Below are 27,970 nucleotides of genomic sequence, written 5' to 3'. Positions count from 1 at the left end.
CTGCAAGCACTATGGGAAGAAAAACATAATTTAAGTTTCCCTAGTGGCAAAGACTGCTGTAGTTACCAAGGATCTTACATGAGCCCTGTTAACCTCATGCTTTGTGCAGCCTTGGCAAAGGCAACAAAACTGGCACTGACTGCATTTCCCCTACTTCTGTAGCCAGCTGCAAGCTGCAAAGGCCCGTTCACAAATCACCTCTGCTGTAAGCCCATTCCCAACAGCAATAGCTATAAGGGGAGTCCACAAAAGGCTGAAAGGTGGCTGGTAAAGTGCAACAGATCTCAGTGTCGCCCCTCTAGCAAGACCAGGCACGTCCACTGCGCTTAGACGGGAGTGATTCACTCTAAGTTTGGTTCTCTCACCTGGCGCCCCAGCATACCCTTCAGCAATGGGCATGGTACTTTGACCAGCCTGACCATCCACACTTCTAAGCCGCCCTCTTCCTGACATTAAAACAGTGCCAGGAGGCCCTGCCTCTCCAGTCTCCAAGATGATCCCGGTTGTTCCAGGCAGAAATGGCACAACTCCTGACTCTGGCAGTGCTGGGCGCAGAGGAGGTCTCGGCTGCAGTGGCTGGAGGGGGCTCCTCTGTCGCGGGGGTTGTATCCTTGGCCTTGATGGCAGCAGGGGTATGCCAGGTTGGGGCTGCAGGGGTGGTCTGGGTGGCAACGGTTGCCATGGTACTTCTGATCGCCCTTTGAAATGATGAAAGAAGAGGAAAGATACAGATTTATTCGCCTAAAATAGTATATAAAATTGCATATTTTTGTAAAAAAAATACTTCAAAATAAAGCAGGACTCAATTTGAGGCCACCTTTCCCCTCGGACCCCAGACCGCACTGGCAAAACTCCATTCCACTCTTGCAGTACTACAGACTCCCCTCTTTCCCAGCCTGTGACACAGGGAAAGGAATGAAGACAGCCTGGAGACAGGACAAGCAGCAGTCAAATAACCCATGAACACTCACCCGCTAGGCCAGCTTTGACTTTCTGCACCAAGCGCGCTGTGCACCACACCTATTCCCACCGGTGCTTTCATCTCCATTGCGTGCTCTCTTTCTACCTTCACTTCAGTTCTCCTGAACCCCTCCTGCACATCGCTCCTACTTTTGACTCTGTACTCACACAACACCTAGCACAAGGCTGACCTTTAGCACTACTATAAAGAAGAGCATCCACAGCAAAAAACCTGAATAAATCAACACCAACTTAGAGATTTTTTTTCCCTACTTTGAAAAGCAACTAACTTAAAATTCCAAGTATTCCCATTACTAATATTTTCTGACAACGAAGGCAGAATCCTAGGATATAATCCGCCAGAAAAGCCTTTATTGTTTAAAGAGAAGAGATACCATTAAAAGACTTTTCCAGCAGGGCAGCCAACACATATGACATCAGGGTTGAACAGCGCTGACATGGTTACATATGTGTATCTGGTCCAGTTCTAAGCCCTTTATAGGAATTACGGCTTATTCATAAAAAGGAACTCCTAGATGACATTTAAGGATGCAATGTCCTCCCAAGAATGAAGCTGAATTACATCTACATTAAGAACAGGAATTTACAGATGTGTAGATTTCAGCAGATGCAATGACAGCTTTAACACAGAATAATTAGAATTTCATTCTAAATGAAACATTAGCATTGGTTATTTTGGTTGCATTTTGAGACTAAAGCAGGGCTTTAGGTGCAGGAATGGAAGTGAGTTTCTGGGGAAACGGACAGACATCCCCTTACAAATTTATGTGATGCAACTCATCACAGAAGAGATTCTTGCCATGGTCCACAGTGGAGACCACCGCTCTGAGGTCTCAGTGGTCAGAACGAAGCACTTCATCGCAGTCCAAAGTCAGCCTGGGTAAATTCATCAGTGGCTAGGGCTAAACCGAAAGGCTGTGCCTAGAAGCAGACATGGTGTGAGGCTTCCCCTGGCTCTGCTGCACAGCTGGGGACCCCCAGGAGGGCCTCATGCTCTGCCTTCGGGCGAGAGCTTACAGCCAAGTCATGCAGGTATTGTCCGTGACACACGGCTGGGGTCCAGACGGTGTCACTGGCAACCCACATGCTGTTTTCTGACTACTCGACACCTGCACTTTACCCTCGTCAATCTCGTTGCTTGGTTTCAGTCTCACAAAAAGTCCACATAAGCCTTCCAGAGTACCGAGAGGCTGTCTGAAGTCATTGTCTCACACCACCTGCATTCAGTTGCTAGATACGCCTGCTAGAAAAAAAATCTTCCTGAGCTTTGCTGGCTGACTTGAACTGTCATGAGAATTGAAACTTACACAAGCAATGCACCACAAAGCTGAACTGAAGCTCACTCAGTAACTCTAGGCACAAGGCAGAGGACTAAGGAGTGAAATGTTGACTTTATACAGATTAAAATTATCTTCATAAAAATCCCAGGATTAAAAAAATCTTATAAAAATTTTCAAAGAAAGGCTTAAAGTATCAAAGTGAATTGTTTAACAGAGTTGTTAACTTAGCGAGACATCATTTGTCCACCGTGGCATAGGTTTAGACCTTCAACTAAGATCTTCAGATCAATCTCATTCAAAACACAAACTGACAAAATACTTCACCTTGGGATGCATGTAGTTGTCATTTCTCTAGTCAATTAAGCTGAGCTTTATTAAGACGATGACTTGGGCTGACACAGGGAAAATGAATACATTTCTCTGCTTGCTTTTCTAAACCTTTAAATAACAATCAATAGCTCTGTCCTGGTTTCAGCTGGGATAGAGTTGATTTTCTTCTCAGTAGCTGGTATAGTGCTGTGTTTTGGATTTAGTATGAGAATAATGTTGATAACACACTGATGTTTTAGTTGTTGCTAAGTCATGCTTACACCAGTCAAGGACTTTTCAGCTTCCCATGCTCTGCCAGGTGCTCAAGAAGCCGGGAGGGGGCACAGCCAGGACAGCTGACCCAAATGGGCCAAAGGGCTGTTCCATACCGTATGGCGTCATGCTCAGTATATAAACTGGGGGAAGAAGAAGGAAGGGATTCGGAGTGATGGCATTTGTCTTCCCAAGTAACCATTATGCATGATGGAGCCCTGCTTTCCTGGAGATGGCTTAACACCTGCCTGCCGATGGGAAGCAGAGAATGAATTCCTTGTTTTGCTTTGCTTGCATGTGTAGCTTTTGCTTTACCTATTAAACTGTCTTTATCTCAACCCACAAGTTTTCTCACTTTTACTCTTCCGATTCTCTCCCCCATCCCACCGGGGGGGGAGTGAGCAAGCGGCTGTGTGGTGCTTAGTTGCTGGCTGGGGTTAAACCATGACAAGCCCAAATCTGTGCAAACTGCTTCCTTGCATGCAACATCAATACTGCAACATTCAGAATTGTCAAACTACATCTCCATAAAGCTATATCCAAAATTACCTGCCTAAAGGTCAACTTAAAGTGCCAGTAATCAGGTATGTGTGGGTTGAGAGGGATCTGGTCTGCCATCTTTGCCAACCTTTTTGGCCTCTTCTACTGAGATGCATCATAGCAGGACAAAGTACCAATAAATCACTAGATAAAGATGATAACGCTGGAGCCACCCTGTCCTGATGCTGAATTCCATAACACGTGTTTTCAATTCACAAGGCAACGAGAAAATGAACACCTGACAAAGGCTGGGGTGAATCTAGCTGGACCTGCTTACGCTTTGCTGAGCAGTGGACAAAACAGAGACCTTCCCCATCATCTTCCCATCTATTTGGGAAGGCAAAGAGCAGAGCTGAGATCATTACACAGCTGAGAACAGTAACACTGTCCTCAGCAGCGGTGTCATTGCTGCTCCAGTTGTCATCACTGGTGTAAGTGACAACTCGGTGACCATGTCACATGACAGCTTCTGCTCTCAGATGCCCATCCGCAACTGAGACAGAAGGAAAGGTTTGCCTCCTTGGTTGAAAATAAGAATGCTTTTGTTCCCTTCCCCCTCTTAAAAATATTTTATTTTATTCAGTTTGTTCAGCCAGGCAGCTTTAACCTGCAATTTACTTCACTGAAGGAGGAATGATTTGCTGGGAAGGAAGATAAGCAGTGACCTGGATGCATGAGGTGGGTGGATCTTCAGGGTGCGTCTGTTTCTAGTACCGTTCTGCCCCGACCATGCTCTCCTCAGCCCCCAAAACACACAGAAACAAAGTACATAAAACAAACCAGTGAGTAAAGGAATCTGTGACTGCACTTGCAAGAAGCCAAAAAGACCCGACTTGAATTTTCTTACAGATACCAAAGGGATTTGACAATTAAGTTACAAAGTACCATTTGCAGAAGCTCACAGGGAGCCTAGAGGAATTGACTATACGACTATCAGCACTACAGCACTAAGATTTTATGTTGCCCTTTATCGGTGCTGTAATGCAGAGCATACACTTCGTTTCTTAGACTGTAACTTCAGCAGAAAACATTTTGCTGTTGCTTTCAAAACCCCACTACAGAGACAATTACCAGAGGAACTGCAGTTCAGGTCAAATAACCGTAACCAAAGCGAACTGCACTCCCAGCATGGTATCTGGCTGCAAGACCACACTTCTGGTTCCTGGAAAACTTCATGAATCTATATGAATAGGCAGTAAGTTAAAAGAGACCACTAACACGGCTTTCAGTTTTGTGCCATTTGAAGAGCAAACCCACCCACAGAGAGGCACAGAGTGCAATGAGAACAACGTATCCTACGAGATGTGGAGCTGGGGGCAGTCACCATTTAATGTGGATGAAGAGCTGCTGGATTACATTACCTTGGTGAGCACACCGTGCATGGTCCTCTACGCTCTCAGAGCAGACCACCGTGTGCTGCCACCACCACCGCCTTGTGTACAGCACGACGGTGCACTACTTTCACCAGAAATTATAACAAATTAAATATATTTCTGGCCTCTGGGTCCACATCTGATGTACAATCATTCACTAACCTGGCTTGTTAGTTTGGACTGAGGCACTTGAAACCCCTTAATAAAAAATTTGGAAGAAAACACAGCCATATTCCTAAGATCAGGGTCATCTGACTTTGCTCAGGTTTACAGTGCGCTGGGCTTACGCTGCTTGATAAGATTTTATATTGTATTTCTTGCAACGTATCCTTGCCTTACTGCCCTCAACAACTGTTATAAGTAACAATTTGCTTCTGTTTCGGCCCTTCTGAAGTCAAATGACATTTGAATGCTACGATACGCTGGCAAATAGTGCATAAGAAATTCTACACCAATCTACGGCCAAGACAGACAGTCTTCCTTTCAAATAACGTCAGTAGCGGAGATGATGCTGCAGATCATGGATGTAAAAATAGTTAAAGCCATACCCCAACTCACGTAACAGGGTTCTCAAACTACTTCCAAAAAAGGCTCTTTTGCCAAAACCTTTCTGCAACTCCAGCCATCAAAACTTACTTGGACTGCTGTGCCAGACAGTGTTATTGTAATTGGAAACATCTGGGGACTGAAGTGTGTGCTTCACGAATCCTTCAGAGGCCAGAGGCACCTCATGGCAGCGCGGGATGCTCAGAGTGCCTGCACCCCAGATCCAGCAGCAGCGTCCTGCCATAGGCTCTTAACACCCAATGGTGGATGGAGAGCTCTGCCCTGAAACGGCATCATTTTATGGAAACACAGGCGCGCTGAGGCTTTTTCATGGTTTATAACACTGAAATAGGGGCTGATAAATACCACCCATGAGGCCACTTGAACACCTGCAGCAGAAGAAAGATTACTGTGTGTTTCTTGGACCTTTCTCCAATGTTGGCCCCTAGTGCAAATTTATTTTGGGCATGATGGATGAGAAATAGGATTACATAGATACATCTTACTGCATTTTAACAGGGACTGGTTCTGCCTGTGCAAGATCTAGGGGTGAAGGTCCTAACCCTGTTGAATTTAAGTCAAGATTTCACCAAAAGAATTATCTGAGAATTATGGACCCCCTCCATTCCCCTCCACTTCTTCCTTTAAAGGAAGAAAAATGTATTTTTTTTAATTTCACACAAGAGCTTCTCACCTCAGAAGGATTTATGTGTCAAATACTGCAGTACATTTGGTTTTAAACAATTAAACACTCAAAAGAAACACATCTATCACAGGCTTTCAAGTCTCCACCTCAGAGTGAGAAGGATATTCTTCCCTAAAGAAATTACTTTCAGACCCTTCATGAAGCACAGCTTGTCTATGCAAGCAAGAGCGCTCACAGTTCTGCATCTGATCTCCCCCAGCGACCATCAGCTGCGAACAGCCCACAGGCTCTTCCCTCAGCACCTCTTCTTCTGATTTAAGGCCAGTCACAGAAATCAGCCTCAGATTTATCTCATACGTGCACAGAATTAAAACCAGGAGGAAGAGTGCCGTTTCAAAAGTCTCCAATTCCTATGTTTTTGCATCATGCTAACAGAAACAGGAACTCAGCTTCCTTCTGTAAACTCTGAGTCTCTCGGAAAAACAACCCAGTGCTGAAATTTGGAGGAAGAACCGCAGAGGGGACTGAGTGGCATTTGGTAAGGTCTCTAAACCTTTATGGCAAGGTTCGCCCACATGTTGATGTTACCATTTCACAGCATTTTGAGCCAAAGGGAATGTGCCTCTGCTTCTCAGCCACTCTAATGCAAACTTTAAACCACCTGTGGAGGTAGATTTGAACTAACATGTTGGACTACTATCAGAAGCGGCTGAGGCACGAAAACCCTGCCAGCTGGGGTGTGCACCTATTGCCAACATGCCAACTACGTTGTGGGAATGCAAACTTCTGGGAGAGCTACGAAGCAGAAGTCTTATATTGCCACACCAAGATATGCTAGAGCTTGTTTGCAAAAGTCCTAAATCAAAGAGCTGGTGCTGAATTATAATCATTAACTCATGCTAAGAACAAAACTTACAGGGAATCTTTCTTATCATAAATTTGAATTCCTTTGACTGCAGTTTTCGCCATCTACTTTTCAATTTCCCCCGAGGAATCAAGAATAACCTCACACAACAAAATAAAACAAAACAAAATAAAAAATCTAATCAAATGAACTGGAATAATACCCACAGATAATTATTACTTAAAACTCACTTTAAACTCACTATCCAAAAATATTAGTTTTCCCACTCTCTTTATTCTGGCTCAAAGTAAACATGAAAACACGTAAGACTTCTTTTTTTGAAAATACTTTTAAAAGCACTCAAAGTCCTCTATGGCGTTCTAGAGCAAAGAGCCAAAATTACAGTCACTGTAAAAACAAAGTAGAAATTGTGTAATATTAAATTTTTCCTCCCTTGTTTAGTTCCTTTATACATGATTCAGAAAAGAACAACAGTTGAAAAACCAACAAAAAAGCATTAAAAAAAGCAAGAAAACTTACGTGTGTCAGACTGAGATTTCAGCATGCCTTCAACGTCCGTGGTGATTTTGGAGACCTGACTATAAAACCGTTGGACAGAATTTTTGAGGCCAGAAATATCGGTGGAATGAGATGCTATAGTTCCATTCATTTCACGGACGCAGTTCCATAAGCTGCTCACGTGCTTATTCAGACCTTCTTTTATCTTCTGCAAGCTACCTGAGACAGAGTCCAGCTTGCCGCAAACTTTTTCAACGCGCGAGACTCTGCTCTCAACATCTGAAACACCCTCCTGGATACCCTGGGTCTTCTCTTTGCACTTGCTAAGATCATTCAGGATATGATCATTCAATTGTTCTAGTCTCTCTTTCACTTCACCACAGCAATTATCACTGGGATGAGCAGTTTGATTTGCAAATGTCCTCTGCATTTGGTCAATTTTTCGGAAGACACCTCGTTGTGTTTTTCTACAGGTAGAATTGACACCCAGAAGCTGCTCCTTGCAGCTACTCAAGCCATCTTGAAGATTTTTCATATCTTTATCCATGACATTTAGGCTATACCGGAATACACGGACATCTCTCTGCATTTTCTGGATGTCACGTTGGTTACCCTTCATTAAGTTCAGTTTCTCATTAAGAGAGCTATTTAGAGACTGCAGGAAAACAGAGTTATTCTCTGTTTTCAAAAGCAAGTGATTGTATTTGTTGTTACAATTTTCTAGCTCTTTCTGAAGGTCCTCCGTACCTTGTGGTGCAGACTGACATTTCTGCCCACAGAGGTGTTCAAGCGACAGTAGTTTGTTCTTCAGGAAATTCACCTCTGCTGTAAATTGTTCATTTGCAAATCCTGCGTCACTGGGCAAGATAGGCCCAGGATGAATATACATTCCATCGGGGTCCGTGGTATTAGCGATCTCTAAAATAGTGCCACCTAGCCTATCTTCTAGTGCCCGCAGCTTTTGGTCAAACAAGTCTCTTAATTCATCTACCTCAGCAGCTATCGTACTGCGCAGAGTTTCCTCAACGTAAAAGCAATGTTCTTCGGCATTTCGTTCCGTAACATTCATCCTCGCATCTAGCTCCTCCAATCTCTCACCAAACATGTCTTCTACATCTGGAGTTGACAATCGACTGATTTCATTATCTATTCTGACGTTCAAGATCCTGTGTGCTTCTGCAACTCTGTCAATCTTCTTATCTAAATCTTTTATCTGTTGGTCAAAGTAATTTCTCTCACCCTCCTTGCAACAACTGGACTTGTTTGATGGAATCTGAGTTCGGAGAGTATTTATTTCTTTCCTCAAGTCATTCTCTTTTCCTTTTATAACGTCAATTATTCCTAAACAGTTATTTTCGTTGTCATCACACTGCTGCTGGATATCCTGTAGTTTGTATTCACAGGAGTTCTTCAGATCTGCCATTTTCTTTTCAAATCCTTCCAGTATTTCCTGTCTGAGGGACTCAAATTTTGAGTCTATATACTCCTGATATATATTGTCACTGGGCATTGTTATTGTAGGTCCTTGTGCTGCCTCCTGGAGTTGTTTTAATTGTCCTTCATAGCCTTTTACTTTTCCATTCAGTTCCTCCAGCTCGTCATTCCTCATCTTCAAGGCTTCTTTGACCTCAGCTAGCTCAGCCTTTATATCTTCCATTTCAAAATCAATAAAGGGGTCTTTCTGATCTTTATTGCTGAGGAGTCCAGGCAAATGAATAGTGTCTGTTTCACCACCAACCGCACTATCAGGCTCTGGGCGGTCATAAAGGTTGTTCAGCCAAGTGACCAACATCTTACTAGCATCTTCTTGGACAGTCAACTTTAGGTTTTCATTCACACCTGCCACAGAGGACTGAAGTTCAAGCACTGATCGTGTAAGTCTAAACAATTCGTCCTCAAGAAACTGCATTTTCTTCTCATACGGTGGAGGTTCCGGCACTTCTGTTGGTTCTGCATCTGTTCATGGAAATAACAGACAAAGTCTGGATGTAAATATTCCCAGTGAGATCTGTTTTAATCAGCTGAGGCTAATTTCACTTTTCTTTAAAGCCAAATAATTATTTAAATTGCATAATGCTTGTTCCCTTTTCTATTCTTGTTTTCAGTAGTTTATAATTCAAATGTTATCAAAACACTCCAAACTAAAACTTTGACCAATTCCTGCCAAGATACAATGGTAATAAATAAATAAATCAGCAAGCAGAACCCCCCTTTTGTTCAGCAATGAATCTAAGCTATAGCATATATAACAGACTGCTATAGATCCATACACATCACAACACAACCACCTTAGAGACACTGCATCTCCTATAGCAATAATTTGGGAGGTGCTGCTCCTGAATTCCCATTGAAAACTTAAGTGGCAATACTTTATGTGCCTAAGGTGGGTTTGTGCTCCAGTATTTTGCTGAACTGGGGTCCAAACGCATATATTGGATGGGGTTCTGCAAGATATTCCAGTTATCACACTTGCTTCAAAAACACCTAATTATTTGACACATTTTTAAGTAGGTAATAAAAATGTGTATAAAAGCATAAGCTTTACACATCCAAAATCGTTAGATTAAAATAACACCAGCACTATCTTCATTGAATGAAAAAAGTAAAAGCTGACTTTTAGCTGCAATCTACTTTTTACTTAGCACAAATCAATTAATGAATCTAAAACCATCCTTCCAATCCATTTGTCACTGCAGCAGTGCATTTGCAGAGCCACATACAATTCTGATGTCCAGTTTCAAGTGAAATGTGTAACAATTGTAGAAAATCCAGAAGAAAGAAACATTGTCAGAGGTCAAGAAAGTATAAACTGCAGGAAAATTCAAAGTAATTTGTTATTTAGGCTAGAGGAAAGGAGAATGAAGAGTCATATTCTGAAAGATATCTGCAAACTGGTAGGGAATAAACTGTTTTCCGTATCTACTACTGATGGGACAGGACAAGAAGAATGGGCTTCAACGGAAGCAAGTGAAGATGAGGCGTGATAGCAGTACAGAAAGTGAAATGCCAGAACACATTGTCCACAGGAGCAGCAGAATTTCCACCACTGGAGGCCGGACAGACATAACTAATCCTTAGAGGATGGATAAACAGACCCCTTAAGATCCCTCTAGTCCTATTTTCTGGGATTCTCAGCAACAAGGCACTAGTAAGTCAAGATACTAAGTGTGATCCCAAATAATCATCTAACATTAATCAAACCTGCAGCCTGACCACCAACTGTTTTAGTTTAACAAACATTTAATACCACTTTAATGTGTAGATCCACATGACCACATTTATTTGCATACTCCCATATATCTTTGCCATTATGCACAGAGGGGTACAGTCTATAAATACATCATGTATAATCCTAATAGGGATTTTGCATGATACCTTTTATGCAATGCATAATCCAAAGACCTTTGCACAGCGAAGGCATACTATTGCAGACATAAAAAAAGTAAATGAAGTTGAGAAGCAGAAGCAAAGAAGAAAATATACTTCTTTAAATACGACAGAAAATAAGCACACGAATTGTTAGCATTAGAATAACTCAGATGACAAGTGGTGTTAACAGTTAAATCTTCAGACAAAAGAATTGTAGCACTGGTTCCAAACTATGCATGCTAGATATACAGTGGAGAGCAACACTGAGGGTCTGAAGGACATGCAGTTGAAATTTTTCTTAGTTTTAAACTGGATTTCAGCTTAAAGACATTACAAAGAAGGTAGGAAGTCACAAATGTATTCTTCAAGACTGGCAATGTGGCCGATTCCTTTAATAATAAAAAAAGTATGCACACACAGACTGTAGCTATTACATACACACTGGTCTATTTTTGCATTGAATTACAGTTCTTTCAGGGTCAGAGCAGAAAGAAAATCTCCAGACATAAGCAGTGTGCAAGTTACTTAAAGATATCACCGTGTTTTGTTATCATCTTTTGGAAATAATATTTTAGGTGGGCTAACAAAGTATTTTAAAAGCTTGTTTTTAAAGTAGGTATATAATTGATAGGACTGGTTTGAAACCATTTTTTCAGTCCCAATCCGTTCCACTACATAAAAACCACAAGTGGAAATCTGACTAAGTGCTATACATGACACTAATCTCCAATGATGTTGGGGACAAGTCCTTCAGAAGGAAACAACTGTTTATCATTTTTTGTTAATGCAGAAAAGGCAAAATACTGCAGTAACAGCGTTCCTTCTTACCCCTTCAGAAGACAGTATCTTATACAAACAAACATCATTCATTCTTTAAGGTATTTTTTTCAGAAATCAAGGCCTACCATTCCCTTACCCCTTAGTATTACGGCAGGTAATCTAACATGAATCTGTAAAATCTGCACAAGCCCTTGAACAAACAAAACAGTGTGAAATGGCTAGGGAGCATTATGTATCATTAAAACAAAAAAGAACAGGTACTAATTTTAATAATAGTTGCTCTCAAATATATCTTTTTTTGCTGAACATCGAAGAAACCACAAAACCCCCGTTAATTCTTACAAAAAACCCAACCTTACCACAAAGATTTTCTTGAACCATGAGTTGCCAGCTGGCATTTATGGCCAGTGTTCTACAGCCACCCCTCCGTTATTCTTCAGGAAATTCCCTGTATCAAGACTGTTATTGCCTGGCTATTATTTTCCCACCACGCAGTGTCTTCCATATGGCTTTTGACCCTGCCAGCAGTGGAGTTTAATAGAAACCTTAAAGGTTCTTATACTTAAAAGACTTGTTTTAAGAAACCAGATGTGATCATGCATACCAAAATTCAAACAAAAAGTTACCCAAGCCTTTCTTCACAACAGCTTTCGCTGGTGTTGTGGGACGACGAGCAGTGTTTGGCTTTTCTGCTGGGCCTTCTCTGCAGTCTTCCCCTTTGTACCCAGGACAACATCTCCATTCCAGCTCTGTTACTGTCTTATAAGCAACTGTGTACCGAGGTCTGAAACTTGTTCGGTATCTGCCAAAATAGAAAGCATTTTAAATAATCTGTAACCCAATCTGCTGTTTAGATTAAAGCTAAAATTAAAACGGGGGGGTGGGGGGGGTGGTGTTAAATGAAAATCAATTACTTTCACTATGATTAATTTTCTCCTTCAAAGATCAAATGAACAAATGTTTCTGTCTAGGTTTTAAAGTTACCTGCACTCAACACAGTCATGTCAGGGAGAGCAAATATGGCCATAGAACAGGGGTTTTCATGTATGAGCAGAGGGGTAACATGCTGTGGGAAGTGAAGGTTCAACTCATCAAACGCTGCTGAGAGTAACAGTGACCACCAGTGTATTAGTCTCTAAATTCAAAACCTTTTTCCTCTAAGTGCTTTTCATTGCAAACCCACCCACAAGGCTGCTCTGGTAGTAACTCTTCTGGACATCAAAAAATGTTTCTGCCTACTTTGTCCCACTTGTCTTTCCACAGTCTCCACTTAAACCATTCCCTGGAATCCGTATGTACGGAGCAGTCAAAGTTAGGAGGGATATTCCAGGGAAGGACAAAGTGCTGAAAGCATGAGTCAGATAAGGACATAAAAGAAGGAGTCAGATGAAAGGCTACAACCAACAAAGGAATCAACTCTTTCCTACTTCACTAGTTAAGTTGAAGAGGGTCTTGCAGACAAACCTATACAGACGTCATGTACATACAACCTTAAGTTTTCCCAATTAACCACTCAGAAGTTAATAAATGGCAAACTGATTCTGGTTGTGCAACCTCCTTTAACCATAGACTTCTTCCGTAACTTTCCTTCAGTACACATACTGCACATTCAACTGCAGTCAGACACTACGGCATCCCACCAGACCATAAGCAGAGCCTGTGCTATTTTATAAAAACTACATCAATTTAAGGCACAGCTCATTTCAGGTTGAAAGACGAGGAAAGTAAGTAAACCAGGGATTTGTCACCTGAGCTCTACAAAATCGGTATACTTGGAACACATAGAAACAAAAATGTTACCCCAATTTCTCACATTAATTCCTTTCTCTGAATAAAACTAGTATCATACTACTAACCTACCTATGGCATTTTCAAATCTTTTTTTCTTAAGATTATTTCAGATTAGAACAACAGTTTGCATCCATTAATGAACAACTCACTTCACAGCTGAGGTGTCCCTAAAGTAGTAATACCAGCAGAATAAATACAGGACAGCAGCGAGGGACTCAGCAGCAGCTCTGCAACAGCTTTCATTCATAGCCTGGCTGGGCTCACAGGGAGTGTATTTTGGGACAGAGAGAATACAGTACAGAATGGGCACCAGAAGCAGCCGTGCTATCACACAAAAATCAACTACATGTTTCGTTATACATTGTCTTGCATTAATATGCAAAATTCCTTGTTGTTTAAAAGTAATCAGTAATCAGCTACCAAATGGAAAGAGATAAATCTTAGACTGTGAAAGAGTTTCTATTGAAAGTCACAGAGGAGTTTAACTGTCACACTTCAAAGCTTCTCTTGCCATGCATGCAAGTAATTGCTGAAATAATTCTCTGTTTTTGTATTCAGCATCTTTCACCCTCAGAGACATAATTTTAATATAACGTCCCACATCTGATAGCCATTTGTTGTCCCTTTTTGGTAAGCTGCTTAGCAAACTCGGGGCAGGGAGGTTAAAATGTTAACTACTAATTATGAATTTGTTTCTTTTCCAACCATATCTTTCCCAATTCTGCCACAATATATTCTAATTTTTGCACTCAGGAAATACTCAGTGTTCTTCTGCATTAGTACTTTATCTATGATTTCTCATTTAAGGGAAAAAGTTACTTTGACTAGAGACAACGTCATATTTTTTGCAACTATTTTTGGACCAAAGAGTAATTTATTCCAATAATCCTCTCTGGATTCCCTTCACCTGCGAATCTTCATAGGAAGGCAGGGTCACTCTGGGCTGTAACTCCGCCTATTAGCTGCTTGTAACTGCAGTGGTTTGCTGTGGTTGTCAGCTTTGCAGATTCTGACTTGGAGCACGTGAGCTCAGAGTGGGTTTCCAATCCTTTTTTACCTTCGCAACACCATACATGAAACAGCTGTAGACTGCACTCCAGCTCATAATTTCTTTCACAGTTTTCACTGAAACATCTGCTGAATCCTGTTTACAAATGTAAAGCACAGACACCCCCAAGGTCAAGTGGTTTAAAAATTAAATAGAGGAGTGCAATGTAGAGGGCACCCTTGGGACGGACAACATCCCGGCCACCCAGGAACTTCCTTTTCCTTCTCCCTTATCTAAAGTATTAAACCACATCTCGTGTACATAATTTGGGTTTGACTCCTTTCCTTCCAACTAGCTGCCAGAGTCAGAGGAGTGACAGGATTAGCTAGATGCTTTAGTGTTTTGAAGTGGTTTGGAGAGTCATTACAACCTCTCTCACAACCACCACATTACTGAAAGGCAAACTTTGAACTTCAGATCAATTTTCACATGCCAGCAATGGTCGTACATACTTTTCTCTGATTTCCATAAAACACTTAACTGCTCCAAACTTTGTGTGTGTTCCTCTCTACACTTTCAAGGCCAAACTTCCTGAAAATTACAGTATTTCCATTATCTTCAAACACCATTACACTTCTCTATTTTTTCTTAACGAAGTTTTAAGAATATAGCTGAAACAAATTTCAAACAAAAATCAAAGGAATAAGAACTACTTTTATGTAAATTGTGCACTTCTTCGACCAATGACAGAACAAGGATTTTCCTTATACCGTTTCTGCCATTCCTATCACGTTTTTGACAAGTTTCTCTCTGTAGTCACGTTCATCAATGTAGATACCTTCAGATGACTTCAACATTCAGACAAATCATAAGACACAACCAAATAGAAAAGAAGAATATAAACAAATTAAAAGAAATCAAGCTTAGTATTTTTCATATGGGCAAATTATAAAACTTTTCCAAACTCCATCTTAAAAATAAAAAATAAGCAAACTCAACATTCTCGCTCTTTTTTATTTCACAGTTTCATGATCCTAATAGGCATAAAGTGTTTTAATATGATTTAATACAAAAATTATTTGAAATGCAGAAGAATGCTCCCATTCTAAATTATAAAATATAAGCACTGTGTATCTACAACTTTTAAAATGTCGTAGCAGTCTATTCCTTACAAATTCTTGCAAGTCTGAGAGCTAAAGCAAATACACGAATTGGATCTATTTTGATTTCAGCTATGTGTCGCACATCAAATACAGACTAACCTGAATCCTAAACCACAATTCTCCTAGAACAAAAATAAGCCAGAATCAAAATGCTTCAAAATCTCGATGTAGAACAGCTTTCATATTTTACATCTTGAACTACGGTAATAGGACAGCTATACTCATGGATGGCTCCGAAATTAAACTGGGATTTACTTACCAAGAACTACTGCTCCTCTGTATTGCCAGTCCAGCCGAATGAATCACACGGCTAGTCCCATTTACTTCAGCAAGGCTAGTCACATAAGGCTGGGAAACAGGAACTTAGCCTAACACTTTTCTAATTTTAATCCAGTCACATAAAAATTTCTTTAAAATCACAGCTTCATTGCTACAGCTTCTCTACCGATGATATGCTTCATACACCGTTGTGGAAGTTGCCCATGCAAGGAATGGTGTCACTGTACCAGCACCAGCCAGATGCACTGGTAAACGACAGTCACCAGCATGCATCCAGCCCAAGGGAGATGCTCAATCATACGACAAGTTTCTTAAAGCCAGAACTTTGCTCGCTCAGTGGATTTCAGTGGAGGAGCTGGAGGCTTCCAGGATTTTGCTAGGATATAACAATCTAACAGCACTGAACACAATTATATTCTTGGTTACAGTTCTAACAAAACAAACCATAACTTTCTGCTAGGGACCACATCCTGAGAATAATTTGTGATTCTACATATTTTAATGACATAGGACTGCGAGCTACCAGAATATGCAAATCAGACACCTCTTAGTTACACTTGCAGTATTCTGAATCCAATTGCTCACTCACAGTCACAGCAAACATATAACATACAAACATACAAAATGGACTCAGTGTAGCTGGAGAGATGAAATGTTGCTTCTCTATGCAGCTGGGTAGAGTTACATGGCTAGAACATAACATGCCCAAGTTTCACATCTTTTATCTTGTAGGTGTGAATCTTTATAGAGTTACCTAGTGAGGCAATTTGGTCAAAAGGGTTCACAAAAGTTTCATAAGTCTCTTAAAGAATTGAGACTCCACTTCAATGCCTGTATATGCTGGAATGTAATTAAAAAATAGTAAAACATTAAGTCTTCCTCCAATTGACCTGGATTTCTGCTATTCAAGTAAGTGTTAATAAACACAATCATTTTTACAAATGTCTCAAAGATATTTAAAAAAACCCAAATCTTATGTGGTTAGAAGTTACATACAATACGCCAGCATTTATTGTGCCTAGTCACCCCATCCTCTTGCGAACTTCCAGCCCAAGATGATGGTTATATCCCTTTGGTGAATTGAGCTAAATATTACAAATGAAATCATTCTTTTAGAAAGCATGAATAAAGGGTGATTTTAACAGGCTCTAATCTTTCCTCGCAACAGAGAAAATAAGAACAGCTGGTTTTTAGGAGTCTTTCCACAACAGGCTTATAATGCCTACTACCTTCACCATGAATTCAACATGCTGATCAAATGAGAAAACACATTCAGAGCACTAATGCAAATCTCCACTTTTAATACCTAAGTATGTCACAGCTGAAATAAAGTCGTACAGTGTGGCAACAGCACTCAAATATTCCTCCTCTTTGAGAGAAAAGTATTTTCTTAGGAAAATAATTAAAAATACATGTTTGCTGCAAATGCTAGACTTTTTGACTAGGGAACAAGCTATAATTTTCTCATGGTGCTAAACCACAGAAGGAAGCAGTTAGCACTGATATTTGGAATGTCACCTAATAGCGATAAAACAAATCAGAAACATTTGGATGAAATTGGTGGGAAAACATATGGCTCAGTTCTGTAACTAGATATTAACATTCAACCTTTTGGGAAATGCAAGGAGATAAGTGCCATCACATCCTCGCTGTGAGGAAGGGACTGCAGAATCAGCATATGTTTCTACATAAGCAGCATATAAAATGTTTATTCTGAGCACAAAACTTCAAGGTTGGTCCAAAATTCTGTAGTCATTGGAACAGGTCCCATAACTTCAGCAGCCTGCAAATCACGGTCTTATTGAATAGAAAATAACGAATCTTCACTATTTAATGCTTTTATTGAATGTAGATCCATTCTTTATAAATTATATAGTCTGTTCTTGCACGTCCCAGTCATCCAAATCTCCAATATATTGCAATGGGAGTGCTGAAGCAGCACACAGACACCCCCGAAAATAGTACCTAGAAGATATAATTAAATGCAATCATATTTTGACTAAGCATTTTTTATTTTGTAGGCTGCAAAGGCTTCTACTGAAAATATACCTAAGTTGGCCATTTATACTACACAGTTACTAAGCTAGAACCAGTTGATCCCAAGTTTTCTGTTTCGCAAGAGAGCCTGCCTAACTGCAACCCCTACAAATGGTAGCAGAAATCCTAGTTCCACTGAAATCACAGAGACTTTTAGTGACTGTCTGTAACGGTGAGTTTCAGCACACCTGAATTTCAGGTGCCTACACTGTGTAGGTATGGACAGGTGCTAGTTGTCTGTATTTCCATTATGGCCAACAGAAATATAGTCAATACAGCCTGCACAGTCGAAACAGGACTGCATTGCATGCTAAGGTCATTATTTACATCCAATTACCTAAAGAGCATGCTGGATGCCATTGACTTGCATTTGAGTCACCACTACTGCAGGTGTCTAAGCTCCCATGCTCACATTCATCCCTCTGTATGGTAGACAACTGAAGTTAGGGTGAGTCAGATCCCACCTCTGGATTTTGTTCTTTTATAACCTTGCTACTACACAGCAGCGTTGGCAGCTAGCTTGTGTTCCAGCCCACAGATGAGCTTAATTTGAGAAAAATATGTCTTTACTAAAAGTTTATCCTAAGGCATTTACGGCGAGCAGTGAAAAGATGTTTTGACAGGAACAGATTAGCCTACAGAAGTCTAGGTGTTCAGTGAAAGCAAGCCGTGGAGTCAGTAATAAAGCCCAATTATATGTTGCAGCAAAAATCTATTTAAAAACAATCCTAGTGAGCCCCAAAATAGTTTTTGATTTTGATCTGGCATTAGAGACACTAAGCTGCTTCTTACAGATGGACTAAAGAAAGTCTCGGCTTTCCACTGCTACTCTTCTTTTAGCTTGCATTTTTGCTTTCCAAAATTTATATAAAGGAGGTCACTACATGTGTTTGCGGGTGTTGGGGTCTGGGGAATTACTTTTTTTTTCAAAAAAATGGCACTGACTTTACCAACTAGCCCAATGCACAACTAGCCCAGGCACAACCATCTCAATTGAAGTTCCCGAAAGGCCATGGTGAGGTCTTTATATAACATAATAATCAGGCCCCAATATACGTTGTCAAAAGCAAGCAGAGAATGTTTCAGAATTGTTTGCGCTGGGAAAAATACAATTTTGAGGCACGTCTGTGGAATGCATAAAAGTTATGATGACCTTCACTAGCGCCTATTACCAAGGAGGCTCAGCTTCTCTGGGCTCACACAGGCACATAAGGGTGCTCTGAATAAAGTGTGCACTAATGTATACCATGGCCAACATTTGTACCAGGTCTACTCTGAGCTAAATCCTGAATAAAAAACTGCTACTGGCTGAGAGCATTAACAGGGACTGAAACTGAAGGAAAGCGAGAGAAGAAGTCAAAGCACTATCCATCCACAGGAACGCAACCGCCTGTTGTGTACACAACCAAGAAATCACCCATGCAGGTCACTGCAGAGAGTGCTTTAATATCAGACTACAAAAGCACTGTAATTTTACCAAATGGGTCATAAAATAGGAATGAGCATTAGAAACCAAATACTTTTTCCAGTGTTTATTCTGTGCCTTCACACCACCTGGGAAGCACGATGGGAGCAGAGATTGCCTTCCGTCTGGAAGAAATTGCTAGGGGGCAGAGACCTGGCACAGGTGACTTGTATTCCTCTCTCCTGCTACATCCCCAGCGTATCGGCTCTCAGGACAGAGAGAGAAAAGTTGCTTTCCTCTACCCCTAACCAACACTGTCCCCTCATCTGTTGGTGCCAGGGAAGGTGCAGAGAATCACGGTGCTCAAATCAGCTCACTACAGCCTGGTCTCTCTCACATGGCTCTCTTTAATGCTGAACACTAAAGAGAGAATCTGGCTGAATTTTACTGCAGAGTTTGTTTTTGGTTTTTTTTTTTTTTTTTTTTTTTTTTTTTTCAATGAGAGGGGCAGAAGATTACAGGAACTGGTAGAAGACAAAAATGCTGAACTGTTCTCAGACAACACCACAGGGTTTCATTTGTAGCTCCATTCAAAATCCCCAGAAGTGCCATTTTTCATTACTTATACAGTGAATTTTGATGCCACTCATCTCAGTTAGAATTCCTCTATCCAAAAACCCGAGATTCAAAATACAATTTTCTCTCTTGGGAGAGAAATGTTTCCTCTCGGGAAGAAACAGCCAAGGGACTGCACACTCTGAAACATGCCCCCGTGTCTCATACTAGTCATTTCTAGCTGTTATGTATATATATCCATCCATCCATACACATATCTATCTATCTGTCTGTCTCTCTGCTGCCAAGGATTTTATTTTTTAAAAGCTGACCACTGAAGTCCAGTAGGAAATGCCCAAAAATAAGTTTCGGGTTTAAAATTTTCATACCCTTAACGTCCATGAATTACCACCCCTGAAAGCTAGGTAGGCATCCTCTTCTTATGAGCAGAGAATCCAAGAAATATGATGCACTTAAGTAACTTACAGCCACAGACAGTCTGTGGCAAGGCTCAAAGCAGAGCTTCATTCCTGGGATCTACAATCTTGAATTATCTTGCATGGTTGCTTCCTTCCACTTTGTCGCAAGATGGACTATGCCAGCCAACTACATGTTGACAGACCATCAGTAAGCTACTAAAAACCCACTAAATAAAATGAGATAGGAGAGCCCTGAAAATACAGTCCTTTCAAAAGGATTTCAGACAAATGTTGTAAAGCACCACTGTGATGTAGTCTAACAGTGACAGAACAGGAGCAACTTTGCAATTAACAACATCCTCACCTGTCTCTTCCAGCAGCAGGGACCAAGTTTCTCACCTTACACCAGTGGAAAGGTCAAGTGAGGACGCAGAGCACTGCTCCTGATAAAGCTGCCTGAGAAACTGAGCTCCAGTAGTATTTCTTCTGCTTCTCTGCTCATGAAATAAGCTTATTTCTAGGATCATTCCAAAAAAGAGCTACTGCTGACAGATTATTTGAAAACATACACAGACAGAATAGATAACCAATACTTTCACGAACGCAAGACCTAACCTGTGGGATTAGCTGTGACACCAACTTTCAGAATAAAATGCAGCATTGTTTTGAGAGCTGATACTTTTCAGACACCAGGTCAAAAGTGAACCAGAGGGGAGAGGAAAGATGAGATGTGAATGCAAAAACAAAGTCAGATGGGAATAATAATCTGCAACGTGTAAAACTGCCACTGCCCACTTTCCAATGGTGCAGAATGTTCCTTGGTTATTTGGGTGATTCATGACAAAACAGGCCTTAAACAGGTCAGCAGCTCCCTAAAATTAACAATTTTGTTGTTTTGGCAGCAGTTTGGTGCTTAACAGAAGAGGCCCCAGGCCGCCAGGTCACACATTTCTCAAACCAGAAAAGCATAAAACCTATAATTATTTATATTAATGTGAACTGAGAAGCAGCTTGTGATTTTTTTGAATTATTGCAACAAACTCGAATTATGTGTGAAATGAAAATTCCCTGTCCAGTTCACAGAGAAGAAAGGCTCTGTGGAGTTCAGTGCGTGGAGGCAAAGATGCACAATTTCAAGCTCAGGGAGACAGCCAGGAAAGCTTACCACACCCAGCAGGCGCTCAAAGATTTTCAAACAAGCACTCCAGGAAACTGAAGTACGTTCTGAAGTTTTTCAAGTTTCCTTACTGTTTTCAATGCACAACCCCTTAGGCTAACCTCCCTATGTAGTCAGCTAGCTGGAGCCTGTACAAAGAAATTCTGCTTCATACAAAATACGCTAAGTAGGAAAAAAAAATCCTGAAGACCTTTCTAGATATTTGGAGGGGAAACATTAAACAGCCCTCACTTTCCCTTCAAGTTTTCATGCATCGTGGAAGTTTTTCTTATGAGATATGCATTGCTAGAAGCCAGTGGCAAACACAGGCTCTGATCTGTGCTGACTTGTGTATCTTAGGTGTGATCCTGCCTGGTGCTGAGCACTCTGACACTGGTCTATATGCTTAATTTCTAGCAACTGAACAGTCTCAGAGAAACATTGGGACTGTTGAAGGGTTGAAAACTATGTGTGGATTTCCTACATGTTCCTAGACTGGGGCTAACGTGTTCCACCCAGGTCATTCGGGGGTTGCCAGAAAATGGTAAATCGATGAATCCGTTTAACTTGAACTGGAAGTCTGATATGCTGTTTTTCAGTGATAAAATTTCCACTTTTACTCATTATTATTTTATTAGTAAACATTGAGTACTGCTTATTAAAAGCTGTGTGTTACTCTATAGTAATCTATCCTGATATTTATGATTGCAGAAAACTAGCAGCAACAGCCTCTAAAGTTATTTCAATCTTTTGCCTTAAATCTTCCTCTTGGCAACGATTAAAACCTTGATTAGTTTGGCAGCAGGCTTATTTACGGTCATTTGAAAGTATTAAATGACAAGAAGCTGGAAAATATTGCTCAATGAGAGATTTGGAGAGGCTTACTAATTTAGCTATTGATCCATTCATCATTTCCTCGACCATTTTCTAAGTATGCGCAACCTAGTGAAATAATGGGTTTGTTTATTATACATTTATCATTAGCCTTAAGATGAGAAGCTCACACTAAATCATGAAATCCACTCCCCACAAGCTAAGGACAGGTGACCTGACTCGTTACACACTTGAGCACACAAATATCTTTACTCACATGAGCAGAATTAATGGGGGCTGATACGTGGATTGATCTGATAAGACATCCTTTCTTCAAGTCCGAGCAACCTGATCTGACTTTGAAGCTGGCTCTGCTGTTAGCTGGGGGCTACAGGGGGATTACATGGCCTCCAGAGGTTCTTCCCAATCTAAATTTTTTTCTATTTCATTTACTACCTCATATAGGGAGGTCCCATTTGCCAGTTCTGTAGCAAAGATGGAAAGCAAGAAAATATCCCTCTGCTTCAGCCACTTCAGTTCACTTCAAACTTTAAAATTAAAACTGTACTAGTGAAAGCGGCTTTGCTAAAAAATGCTGGGCCATAAATTGGAGCACCTATGGTACAGCCAGGCATCCCAACATACTCTACAGCACAAGAGGCAAAACAACAAACTGGTCAACAACATCCTACCCTGAAGCAGCTACATTGACCAAAAGATGTCCAAGAGAAGCCTCAACCCTAAAGAGCATGTAGGATCTAGCCAGAAGGGCAATACATTTTTTTTTAGAATCAGAAAATACTATTAGTTACAAATTGCTAATAATGCTAAGTTACTGAACCATTCATAAGAAAGCTAGGAAAGGAAATTCACAACAAAAGAAGTGGGGAGGGGTCAGTTATTTATGAAGCAATATTAAATTTCAAAACATACAAGTTCTTTTTAGTGGGTAAAAGCACTAATATTTTTGTATAAGTATCTTTCAATCCAATGACCCACTAATAACAAAGTTCCTCCCTCCTTTGCTAGGCACAGTTTTAAGAAAAATAAATCAGGAGCCCCCCATACTTCAAAGGGAACATACTTCAAAGGGCCCTCCTCCTTTTTCTTTCTACTCCCTCTCTTCCTATCTCTTAAGCAGCCACACTTCAACTCACATTTATCCTTGACACCTTAATCAGCCAAAGCATTCACTAACTTTTCAGTGAGGAAACAGACTATTGAGCCCAAATACCTATAGAACAGTTAAACAATAAAGTGTAATAATTTCCTGAATTGAAATTACAGTTAACCCTCCTAGAAGTACAGTCATTCAAAAGTGGGGTTTTTTTCAGACAAATATTTTAATGGTCCCAAAGGGTAGATAAAAAGGCTTCATGCACATATATGATTTTTGGGCTTAATCATCAGAGCTTTCTGTTTCAAAAAAAAAAAAAAAAAAAGAAAAAAATCAGGGCTGACTATAATCCATATCTGCAATACACACTCTCTTGTACGTGAAGAACATGTAGAATTCAGGACTACACTGTATGTTTTGAGGCAGTGAAACGCTCCCATATAAAACGCAGTGAGCTTTTAAATTTAATTGTTATGCATAACCTAGACTAGAAGGGCTCTTTAAACCTAGTCTTAAACTAATTTAAATCAACAGTAAATCTACTGACTGATATAAAAAGCCCTAATAGTACTTAAGTACTAATAAAACTCATACATCTAAGATACAGTTAACAAACTCTTTGTTTGATTTGGATCTCACTGTCCCCACTGTCTGCAGCAGAATAAGCTCTTAGATGAACCATGGGTATCAGAAGGAGACTACACAGGGACTGTAGTTTATTCCAATGAATATCTGCTATTTAGTTCATTTTTAACTTCTCTACGTAAGTGTATAAAGGAAAAAAGAATAATTCCAGAAAAGTCCTCACAGTAATTTCTTTGTTGCTTTTATAGCTCTTTCCTGTCCTATTTTTGTCAACATTAGCTAACAAACATACATAAACACATTTTGTTATTCAGACCACTACTCCTACTGAATTAAACAATACTTTTCACAGGAATCAAGTTACTCCTGTTCGCAGGGGGTTGCAGGGTTTGAACCGGGTATTTCAAATGCTTTGGATTAGTTCCTTTATTACTCTGCCACTAAGAGAATGTGTATACCAGTGACAGAAAGAAAAATAAAAGTCATAGCCTATAAACAGAGAGTTTTGAACACAATAGCATTTCAAGATTTTGATATTCCAGCTGCTTTCAGTGTTAATCAGCTGGTGCTGTGATAGGTACTTAAAATATTTTATGTTAAGAATAAGGAATTATTTTGCAGTTGCCATTATGGTTATGAAGAAAATAACAGTGACGTTCACCAAAGAAAGTCAAATTGAGGAAACAAAGGCTTATGGTAAGTATCTAATTCCATTCTCAAAAGAACAAAAAAACCCCATGAGACTGGCCACAGCAGGCGAGACCAAATGTCTGGTTAGCCCCATATTCTCTCTCTGACAGCAGCCAACTCCAGATGTTTAGGAGAAGTACAAGGACAGACAATGCCATTTCCCAGAACCACAGAGTAATCTGGAAGGGATGGGATTTCTGGAGGTCATTCAGTCCAGTGCCCTGCTCAAGCTGGTCTTCCCCTTCTGACTCCTGTCAAAGATCTCACCCGCTCAAGCAGTTCTCGGTTCAGGAATTTCCTGAGCCAGAAGCAATACCTTTGCACTTTCTTCATTATCTACTAGCAGATAGTCCAAGAAAATTCTAATTTACCGCCCTGAAATTCCTTATCTTAATGCTTAGTGATTTATGTGTTCAAAGAGCTCGGTTTCAACCCCTTCTCACTCCTCCGTAGCTCCATTACTGAGACTCCGCACGACAGAGGGCACACCCCATTACACAGCGCATAAGCTCAGTCAGAAGTCCAAAATGGCCAGTTCAACACTCCAAAGAGAAACAAGGGAAATTACACGACTGTGTTACTCAGCTGTCTGCTGCTTTTGTTATTTCCCTCAAATTCCAGTGTTTATATACTCCAGTAGAAAAATGCTATTTTCTTAACAAAAATAACATCCCAAACAAACAGAAAACAGTGCATTTGAGTGCCAAACACCCAATACCTATTGTCACAGGCCCCAGGGAGGCAGCGTCATCGATGTCTGCAGTCTATTTCAGTAGCACCCAGGACCTAGCAGCATCAGTCTCCTCCTCACTGTTTCATGTCAAAATAAAAACTAGTTATTCTTTGTTGTAAAAGAACCCCCACCTCAGTCCAACTCTGAGCCTAATCCCACGAAAATCTATGGGTGTCCTTCCACTGACTTCTGGGGGAGGTAAAATGGTTTCACAGAGTGCTTATCACCTACAGCTTTCAAATAGAAGTGTGCAAATATTACTGCTTTTCAAGTGGGAAAACTGAGGAAAGGGGATTTGCCCGAGTTTAGCCAGAAGATAAGTGAGATAAAGCTGTTCCCTGACTCCTGCTGTACCTCAGGGCTCAGCTCATACAGCCTTGCTACAGCACACCGTGCTGTAGGTGGTCACTCTACAGACTACCATGTGCTCACACTCAATAGCATGAAGCTTAAAATCAAACAAGTAAGTTTGTATTACCCCCTGTAAAAATCTCGGCACTGGCTGTTCTCCTTGCTGGACAACTGACAGGGATACACAGATTGTAAATGTGCTGGCTCACGTTCCTGGCTCTCCCTCGCTGTTACGCACCGATCCAGCAACACAGAGCAACCATAAAACCGGTTTTGAGCGCCGCGGTACCCTGGCAAACCTGGACCAGGGTGCGTAGGTGCGCTCCCAGCAGGTGCTGGTGCTCCTGCCGCCCGTGGAAAGCTTACGGCCTCCCCGCAAGCCCCCACCACGCCGCGCGGCGCGGGGTGACGAGGCGTGCCAGCGCGGCTCCCTTTCAGCTGCGCGCAGCGGACTGGCTGTACGGACCAACAATGCGCTCAATCTGGCTCTAATTAGCTTCGGCAGCCTTATGTTTGCAATAAGAGCGAGCGCTTTGTTCGGGGCGCGCTGGGGGCCAGAAGGCGGTACGCGCCCTCCTGCCCCGGCCGTACGCTTTTTGGGGTGCCGGGAACGGCCCGAGCGCAGCGGCAGCGACCGCTTCTCCGCCGGGGCTTGGCAGTGGGTGGCCAAGCGCTTTCCCTCCCGAGGTCGCCTCCTCGGCTACTTACACCGGGGTGGGCTGGCAGGGGAACTGGTTCCAGGCGCATCTGTACTGGGCCTGGACGTAGCTCTCCGTCCCGTCCAGCACCGAGCAGCTCACGTTCCTGTTCACTATGTAGGCGCACCAGTTCCTGGAGGGGGGGAAAGACAACGGCCGTCAGGGACGGGCGGCGGCATGAGGGGGCCCGCACGCCGCCCCAGCCCGCCCGCCCCGGCACCCCCGGCTGCCCCAGCCCGCCCCGGCTCGCCCCGCCGCCGGCAGCGGCTCCCGCAGCCCCCTCCGGGGCGGGCGGTACTCACTTGCTGCGGGAGCCCGGCCGGGTGTACCGCAGGTGCGGGGTGGCGTGGCTCAGCCCGGCGCCCAGGGCGAGGAGCAGCGGCAGCGCCCAGCCCGAGGGCGCCGCGGGCCCCGGGCACAGCTCCATGGGAGGGGACGGGAGGGCGGCAGCGGGCGAGCGGGGAGGGCCGGTGCCTCTCCGCGGGCTCCCTCCGTCCGTCTGTCCCTCCGTCCGTCCCGCCCGCCCTCGCCCGCTCCCAGCTCCCTCACTGACGCAAATCCCCCCCACCCCGTTTCCGCCCTCCACGGCGGCTCCGCACCCCCCTCCGGCCGAAGCGCCGCTCCCCTCCACCCCCGCCCGGCCGGCCCCGGCCCCGGCCCCGGCCCCGGCCCCGCTCGCTCCCGGCCTCGGCCCCGGCCCCGCTCGCTCCCGGCCCCGGCCCCGGCCCCGCTCTAGCCCCCCGGCCGAGGAGGAGCGGCGCTGCGCGCAAGCGGAGGGGCAGCCGCCGGTCCCACATGGCGCCCGGCCGCCATGAGCGGAGCCACCCCGGGGGCAGCCCTCGCTCCTCGTCCCCTTGCCCGAGCCGTCCCCGGCCGTGTTTTTCCCACTGGAAGGCTGATGGGGGAGAGGGCCGGGCCCTTGGGGAAGAGCAGGACGGGTGGGGGGCCGTGCCCAGGCCGGGGACTCTCATAGAATCATAGAATCGTCAAGGCTGGAAAAGACCCTTAAGATCATCGAGTCCAACCATTAACTTATCACTGCCAAGTCCATCTATACCATGTCCTCGAGCACCACATCTATCCGTTCTTTAAATACCTCCAGGGATGGAGACTCCACCACCTCCCTGGGCAGCCTGTTCCAATGCTTGACCACCCTCTCGGTGAAGTTTTTCCTAATATCTAACCTAAACCTCCCCTGGCGCAGCTTGAGGCCATTTCCTCTCGTCCTATCACTTGTTACTAGGGAGAAGCGACCGACCCCCACCTCGCTACAACCTCTTTTCAGGTAGTTGTAGAGAGCAATAAGGTCTCCCCTCAGCCTCCTCTTCTCCAGGCTAAACAACCCCAGCTCCCTCAGCTGCTCCTCATAAGACTTGTGCTCCAGACCCTTCACCAGCGGGCAGCGCCCGAACAGCGGCAAGCGGGGCACTGGGTTCGCCTTCAGGTGGGGCCGGTGCAGGCGCGATGGACTCCCGGTGCGTGAGGGAGGTTTTGGCGGGCTTGCTGCCATGCGGCAGCCCCGTGGTCCCACTCGACACCACCGCCTTGCCCCCGTCACCGTTCCCTTGCGTGGCCCAAGGGCTCATCCTGACCGCTGGGCCTGGGAGGGCTGCCGGTGGTTACCTCTGCAAGTGATGTGTGGTTGGCCGTTACTCGTAAGGAGAGCCGTTCGCTGGGCAGAGAGAGCAATGGGTATTCAAATTCACTCAGACGTTAAAATCTAACTCGGG

The 27,970-nt window shown here is 42.8% G+C and overlaps 2 protein-coding genes across 2 annotated transcripts in view; both read right to left on the bottom strand.

The window, feature by feature from the left end:
* Positions 1 to 26,171, bottom strand: part of LOC309588909 (myosin regulatory light chain 2, smooth muscle minor isoform) — a 206,085-nt gene extending 179,914 nt beyond the window's left edge. Inside the window, exon 1 of the mRNA XM_082308719.1 lies at positions 26,165 to 26,171. The gene's annotated coding sequence lies outside the window, so the exon portion shown is untranslated. The remainder of the gene's footprint in view (positions 1 to 26,164) is intronic.
* Positions 1 to 26,667, bottom strand: part of EMILIN2 (elastin microfibril interfacer 2) — a gene marked incomplete at its 5' end in the record, with an annotated part of 34,160 nt that extends 7,493 nt beyond the window's left edge. Inside the window, 5 exons of the mRNA XM_082329020.1 lie at positions 366 to 698; positions 7,333 to 9,267; positions 12,087 to 12,262; positions 26,251 to 26,373; positions 26,543 to 26,667. Of these exons, the coding sequence (XP_082185146.1) occupies positions 366 to 698; positions 7,333 to 9,267; positions 12,087 to 12,262; positions 26,251 to 26,373; positions 26,543 to 26,667 (2,692 nt within the window). The remainder of the gene's footprint in view (positions 1 to 365; positions 699 to 7,332; positions 9,268 to 12,086; positions 12,263 to 26,250; positions 26,374 to 26,542) is intronic.
* Between the last annotated feature and the right edge of the window lie 1,303 nt (positions 26,668 to 27,970).

This window comes from Platalea leucorodia (genome assembly GCF_965183815.1).
Source record: "Platalea leucorodia genome assembly, chromosome: 1".
NCBI lineage: Eukaryota > Metazoa > Chordata > Aves > Pelecaniformes > Threskiornithidae > Platalea > Platalea leucorodia.
This window is presented reverse-complemented; position numbering and strand designations above follow the sequence as displayed.